At 34.8% G+C, this 7,857-nt stretch overlaps 1 protein-coding gene across 1 annotated transcript; it reads right to left on the reverse strand.

Annotated features, from left to right (window-relative positions):
- Window positions 1-659: 659 nt before the first annotated feature.
- LOC122582693 (malonyl CoA-acyl carrier protein transacylase) lies at window positions 660-7,457 on the reverse strand. The gene is made up of 10 exons (XM_043755119.1): window positions 6,963-7,457; window positions 5,640-5,725; window positions 5,429-5,495; window positions 4,440-4,582; window positions 3,524-3,572; window positions 3,290-3,427; window positions 2,604-2,684; window positions 1,951-2,127; window positions 1,206-1,292; window positions 660-901 (listed from the first exon to the last, which is right to left on the reverse strand). The coding sequence occupies exons 1-10, from the start codon at window positions 7,338-7,340 to the stop codon at window positions 839-841; spliced, it is 1,269 nt and encodes a 422-aa protein (XP_043611054.1). The 5' UTR covers window positions 7,341-7,457; the 3' UTR covers window positions 660-838.
- Between the last annotated feature and the right edge of the window lie 400 nt (window positions 7,458-7,857).

The raw sequence follows: 7,857 nt of genomic DNA on the forward strand, positions 1-7,857 counted from the left end.
AAGGTAACCAAAAATGGTATCCTCTTCAATAGTCTCCTTCTATTAACGAGATTTTTAAGCATATTTTTGTAAACTTACCAATTAATGCTTGTACCATTACTCTGAATAACAAGTATGGTTAGATTACTTAGAAAACCTCTTGTATTTGGAAACAAATTAAGGGTTCAATTCTCATTTCTTATAAAATAAACAGAAGGTTTAGCAGTCTCTACTTTTAAGTAGAGATAAAACTCTACATTTCACTTCCACATAGCACATGGACGACGATTTAAGTAACATTTATTTTTCATTACTCAAAATCTAAAAGGAGTATATAAAGGCTGTTGAGACTTGAGAATATTCCTTTGATATATCTACTAGACACGTCATGGCATTCAGACCTGGATAAAAACCCATCCAATCAGATAACATATCGTGCTAACGGATCCCAGATATCATATCCCACTAATGAAGCTCAAATAATATTGTCAGCTACGTAGCCCGGATGGCATATCCAGCTTGTGGTTTGTGAAAATGAACCACAAATTTGCTTGAAACACCCTAAACTGATGGTTTTGCAAATGCATTGCAGTGTGAAAAGCATTTATATTGCAAAATTTTATAGTCAAGATGATGAATCAACTCTACTTAATGATATGTAAGAAGTTGTGCAAGACTCCTAACAAATATTAGTCTGATAATATATAATCATGAGTTAAATAAAACTAACGAAGCTTATGATCATACAAATAACTCAACTACATTAACTTGCTCTTATATAAGTTGAAAACCCCTTTATGCCCTTACCACAAGACAATCTTGTAATGCTGAGATTATTATAACATAATATAGCACATGTTCAGGCACTAATGTTCTCAATGGACGATGTTTTGTCCATTCTCTTCACAATCCCAGCAATAACCTAATTTCACATTCAAAACGGTACATGTTAATTAAGGAGTAGAAGCCCTTTTGAATTGGTTATCTTTTCACTTCTAAATTATAAATTATTTACTTCATATATTCAGATTATTATCAAAACAAAATAGATTTAATTTGGCATAGTATTCATTTAAAAATACTAATACATACAAATTGGACAAAATGAGTTCCGGTCTAGCCAACCACACCCATAACTAACAACTATCCAGTTTAACCCGTTACCCAATTCACCTATTTTGCAAACTCTAGTCCAGCAAGAACACAAAGGTTAACGGGAAAATTACCTTTCCAGGTCCAAGTTCATAACTCTTTTCAAGTCCCCTTGATAGAAGAGTCTTCACAGTCGTCTCCCACTGAACTGGTGATGTAACCTATGACATGATTTTACATACAAATCAACTTATAAATATTCCATCAGTTTCCGTCTTAAAATGTACCTATGTGATTTTGAGCCTACCGATGAACTTGGGTAAAATGAAGTTTGTTATTGAAGTATTGAACCCATTTATTTACAAATGAGTTGATTCGAGTAAATTACTCAAATGGGTCACATGACCTACAAAGAGAATAGGGCAAAAGGTCCAAAGGGACTGAAAATGGACTTGAGTGTATTTTCTTAAACTTCAATGTATAAAACATTCTAATTCATTTAATTTAGGGATTATTATTGTAATAATTTTATTGTTGGACACATTAACTAATTAATAAGAACTTCAAAAATGGCAAAGATATGGTTCACACTCAACCAGGCCTATTAGAAACCCTACTAAAATGAACCGTTTCGACTGGTTACTCCAACTCATCTTGCCACCACCATTTTGTATTATAAATAGCTCTATCACAGCATTAGTGTACGCTACTCATTTTCCAATTTTTGAACTTATAAGTTATAACTAAGAATGCAACTTCTGAAGTGTTTGGAACCAGATATTCATATTATCTCGATGTTGTTCAGCTATGCAGACTACTTTGGAAGGTTAATGAAAAATTAAACTTATAGTGGGTATAAGAAAACGATTAGCCACTAACCTGACGAGCCAAGATTTTCTTGATGGTATCAGGGTCAGCATGTGGTTGTGCATCAACGTTAGATATAACTGGTATCCTTGGAGTCTGGATATGGGTTGCTGCCAAAGCGGACTCCAGTTGGGACAAGGCTGGATTCATGAATCTAGTGTGGAAAGCCCCAGCAACGGCAAGGCGCACCTACAAGAGACAAGAAAAGAAATATAAAAAAGTCTTCAAGGCTTGTTTGGATGTCTGGCTTGAAAAGAAATACGTCATAATGAATGATCAGATTCAAATAATCAGCTGTAATAAAACCAGATATAGAGAGAAATTTTGAATATGCTTATGTTGTTTGAAGTTTTAGTGAAATTGTTTAGATAATACGATTGTTCAAGGAACAGATTATTGACTACATATGGAAGGAAAAAAAAAGTGAGATAGGATATAGGAGCCAAAGAATTCACTCAATTTTGGTTAAAAGATAGGGTGACTAATTTATTATTTGAATATGGATGACCTATCCCCCCACCCCCCCCCCCCCCCCCCCCCCCCCGGATAGATAATTGATTTTGTTAAAATTGGCATGAAACTGATTATGGATAACTAAAAGAAGATTCTGTTTATCCAAACTTAAAAAACTGATGCTTGATTATGAAAGATGAGGTAATGTATACCGCCATTCGAGCCTTGAATGATTTTGCTTTTGCTTCAACAGCTTCAATGCCCTTCACACCTCCAGAGACTGCATAGTTTCCCTGCATGGTAGAATAAGTGAGTCCACATTCACGAAAAAGGGAAAAAATGAAAGTTGACTTTTGAGGTCCAACCAATAAGTTTTCAACTTCAGCATTCATATGGTTTTTGTTATAAGTTCAAAAAAAATTAATGGAAGTAGTTATTCATTACCATAAAGAAAAACAATGTGTTATCACTTATCAGGTTTGCTTAACCTGGTTCAACTGCATCCAAGTTTAGGATGTGAGATGGTCTATATGGCCTTACAAACAAAGATCTCTTTTTTTTTGAACAAAAAGGTAGAGGTGGCAATTTTGACCCAGTTGCTTATATATGGGTGATTCAGGTTATGCTTTATCTCTAAGGGATCTTACGGGTAACAAAACATACAAGGATACATGCCAGATGAGTCAAACCGGGTAAAAAATCTGCCAAAGGTGTATTTTCAATGGATGAGACATCCTAAAGCAGTTTATCAAAAAAGTTATGCCACATCACCACAACCTAACAGGCTTCAACCAGTACCAAAAAACTCCCCGTGTTGATCCGTTTCCCAGCCGCCCATTTTGGCAACTCTAGTTTTACACAATAGAAAGGATGAAATACTAATATACGATAGTATTACAGTGCATAAGAAATTTGCAATTTGAACTCTCTCAGCTTCCTCGACTTCTTCATTGGCTGCATCACAGAGTTGCTGCACCTTATCAGAATCTAGTCCAATGATACTGACCATAGCACCTTTAGCGGCATCTGCAGCTTCCTGAGAATTATAGTACAACACAATATTAATATCTTGTAAGAAATTTAATTTGTTCTATTCTAATGCTTTTACCAAGACCAATAGTATAAATTTTACCTGCATTGCTTGACCTCTCAATTTAACCAACTTGAGACCATCCTCGAAGCTAATAATGAAAAAATGCACAAAAAGATTACAAAGAGAAAAGCTATGATCATAGAGCTTGAATGCATGAAAGACCTTGTGACACACACATAGAGAGAATGATACATATAATACCAATATGACATAACCTAGCAAACTATGATGCATCAAATGGTATTGTTAGGGTACTTTTTGTCATCCATGAGCAGGGAGGCAACTTTAATAAGCTTGCGATTGTAATGAAACTTTCAATTTGGTATGTCTACAAGAGATGAAAGTCCATAGGTGACAAACTTTCAAGGTAGCATTACCTACTTGCCATTTTGTATATTTCATCACCACACATTAATACAACTCAAGAACACATATATCCTATAGAGGTAAGTAACTAGAGAATAGATCATGTTCAAGCAAAGTCATCATCACCACACATTTATAGAGAATTGATGTTTCAAATATTATTACAAAATTAAGAGACAAAAATAACAATCTGACGATCTATCTTTGCAAATAAAATCGTTCTACATGTTTGACTTTGAACCTTCCTCGTCAGATCCTTTTAACCCATTCCATCTTCAGACAAGATTTTAAATTTAGCTGTCTGTGAGAACCTATAACCCAAATCAACCCATTTTGAGAGGAATGAGTCTAAAATGCTACCTACCCTTTTAGTCAACAAGATCCCCTTAAATTTCTTATCATTTGCGGATGTTATAAACATTTGCTGATAGTTAAATTCTTTAAGAAGCATTTAAAGTCAATTTGGGATGGAGCAAGTAGGTTTCAGATGCAGGATGGTTATCCAAGGTATTCTACAGATTTTGAACAAAAAACAAAATATTGTCAACACAGCACTAACTAATACTACAGAAGCGTTCAGATGACTCGCCTAAAAGCTCCGGCAAATGTGAGAGCTGTGTATTCACCCAAGCTTAGTCCGCATGTAACATCCACAGAATCAATTATTTGTTGACCGCCATCACGGGCACGAAGTATCTCAATCGCAGCTAGACTAGTAACATAGATTGCAGGCTGCAAAATTATAAATAACATGCAAATAAACAAATGTACGTTTTTAAGGTAATCCACTTATGAAAAGTTTAAAAATAGGATAGCTCATTACTGCCCACCCAGTGACAGATTCAAAATTTTTTACCAAAATATAAAATGCATAATATTCTTCATTCTTACCTTATTTTTTTCAAGATATGCAGAGTAGTGCTGTCTTTCAACCCATTTACTTACGAATGGGTCGACAAAGGTTCAGTTTTACATCTAAACGGCCAGACGACCAAATATTTAACATAGCTTAAAAGGAAACATGTCAGATAGGTCAAGCGGGCAAACATTTTAAAACTTTTTATAAGTAGCCTACCAGTGTATTTTTCTAGAGCATAAATCTCCTAAACCATCTTATTAAGAAAAACATATATATATATATATAGGGTAAGGTTCATGTAAGAACTATTCACAAATGAACATAGGTATATTAAGTACAATTTGATCTGTTCATATGTGAATAAATTTGTTCACATATACAATTCACATATGAACATCACCTTATAATTTAAAGGTTCTCATGGTTCTTCCAATTCAATTGGTTCTTACATGAACCTTTTCCTATATATATAATATTGTTGAGATAATGTAGCTTCTTTAATCAAATTTGACAAACAGACCAATATATTACCTATCTTGACCCTTCAACCAAACCACCAATTCTGCCACTTCTTTCAGAATTAAGATCAATTAACATCACCATACCTAAATTACTACTACCATAAAACCATCCAGAGGAAGCATCCCTCAATTGCACACTGGTCTGTAATCCTTTGTAAGTAGCAAACACAAGAAAGAGGAAGTACAGTAAAGACTTGCCTGACTTAAAACAGTGGAATCCAGCTTTTCTTTTGGCCCGTTAATGCAAACATCCAAGATGTCAAACCTTCATTCAAAGATTGTACATTGATCATTAAATAACCGATTCCAGCTATTTTGCTCAAAATTAGATTTAGATCAGAAACGCCTCACAATCCTAAGATTATCTAAAGTATTATCGTATTTTGATAGCAGAAATTCTAGAACCCACCCTAAAATTTCATTTGCCTTGTTGTACAACTCTGCGGCAGCTGGCACCTTGAGAGCCTCCTGTCCCATTCCAACTGTTTGTGCACCCTGTAACAAAGCGATTATGATCTTATTTAAAGGCATCTAATTTAAAACAGAAATTCACTTATTGTTTCACACTTTTTTGGTTCCAAAAATTTTATACCAAAACACCTCTACTAATTATACCAATTAGGCTCAATCACTTGATGCAAGAGTATCTACATTCTCCATAAGGTTGATCTTTTAGCAACCGCAACCATTCAAGCCAGACCCGCTTAGGCCTACATGTCAGAGGTAAACCAAGCTCGCCCAAAGGCCCACCAAGATTGTTAGCCGCCAATCAAGCCTTACCAGAGAATCTTTCTGATGCATAGGGTCCTCGGGAATTGAACTTAGAAAACTGTCAAATGTGCACATCTCCAGAACCAACGGGGATATAAGGATCTACCCTAAAATCAAAGTTATAATCTCCACTGTTTGGCCTAGCTGGTTCACGGAGATGGTGACATTCGAAAGTATCACAGGCGCCATCCCTATCGAAGTCAAAGAGAAACCTGATTCATTGGAAAAATTCCTTGCTGAAGTTTGGACCACTAATCTATGTGACCTTAATTTCCCTCTAGATACCGTGCCAATTGAGGCTGTCACAAAATCTATCCAAAGTTACATCTAAAAATCTCACCAGATTCTGTAGCTACAACACCAAATCACAATCTAATTTCTATTATTTTCCTCAGCTTGTTTTGTTTTCCACAGTAATTATTTACAACCACCAAATTCCTAGTAAATTTCAATTCTTTTGTTAATCAACATAGCCATTTCATCAATCAAAACAATACAATATCCTAAAACTAAACAATCAAATAATCCCCGCAATGGTAGCCTAGCAATGCCAGATTGCAGCCTAAAAGCGAAGGCCAAAGCTTCAACTTAAGGTCTTACTTTCTAAAAGCAGCATGGTTTGGATCAGAGGTAAATACCCTGGCCTATGAAGACAGAGGTCAAAGGTTGAATCCTCATCTCATGCAAAGGCCGGAGGTCCTTTTCTACCATTTAAGTGGAACCTGAAGCACTCTCTCTAGTCTACCTATGTAGACGTAAGGTTGTCTACATCTCAACCTCCCCCGTACATATTGAGGCCCTGCAGTTCCTTTATTTTCTAACCATAGTATTATGCAAATTACTTTTTCCAATTTTGGCAGTGAGACCAGTCAAACTAATGGGTCAATTATCCAAATACAATCAAACATAAAAAATAAAAAAGTTAACAAATTTAAGAAAAAGAATGCATAAAAGATCTAACCTGGCCAGGAAACAAGAAAGCATTGGTGGGTTTATAATCATTAAACAAAGCATCATCAATTTTAGTACTAATACTAGAAGAAGATCCAACACTAGTCGACATCATAGTAACAACACCACCCCTTTTATTAATATGATGTCTGTCCCCATGTTTCAAACCACCAAAACAAACAGATGATGATGATGATGATGATGAATTTCTTAACAAATTTGAGTTAAAACCAGTGTGTTGTTTGTTTAATGAAACAGATGGAAGTATTAATGAAGAAGATGAAGCAGCCATTGATGATAAAAAGGGGCTGAGAAATTGAGGTGGGTTTAATCTTCTTGTTATTGAGAGAGAGAAATTGATATGATTATGGTGGTGGGAAAATAGCATAACATGTATTTATATGTTTGAATTTATATATAGACTGGGTTCTCAAAGTGCAGCGGAGATTACTAGAGTGTCAGTGTATAGATATATAGATATAGAATATAGAGATACACCAGTTTTGAAATGAAATTTGAAACCCCTTTGTAATTCACAAATGTATCTATTTTTCTTTCGACTTTTTCGTGCTTATTCTTTGGAAATGGTAAAGCTAAACATAGCTAACCAATATATATATAATTTTTAAGTAAAATAAAACAGGTATTAATGTAAAACATATAAAACAATAGGTTTTTCTACAGTGATAATCACCGTGCATCATAAAAATTATCGTACATCAATTGATTCGTGAGGGGTTTTATTTAACCATGATTAATGGGTCAAAGTCATGGGGCGTCATGTATTTATTTAAAATATTAAAATATTAGTATGTGAGGGGTTTTTCACCCAAGTTAGGTGTATAACAGCCTCATACTCACTTTTCTCTATATATATATATATGTGTGTGTGTGTGTGTGTTTGG

This window comes from Erigeron canadensis, chromosome 9 (assembly GCF_010389155.1).
Source record: "Erigeron canadensis isolate Cc75 chromosome 9, C_canadensis_v1, whole genome shotgun sequence".
Lineage (NCBI taxonomy): Eukaryota > Viridiplantae > Streptophyta > Magnoliopsida > Asterales > Asteraceae > Erigeron > Erigeron canadensis.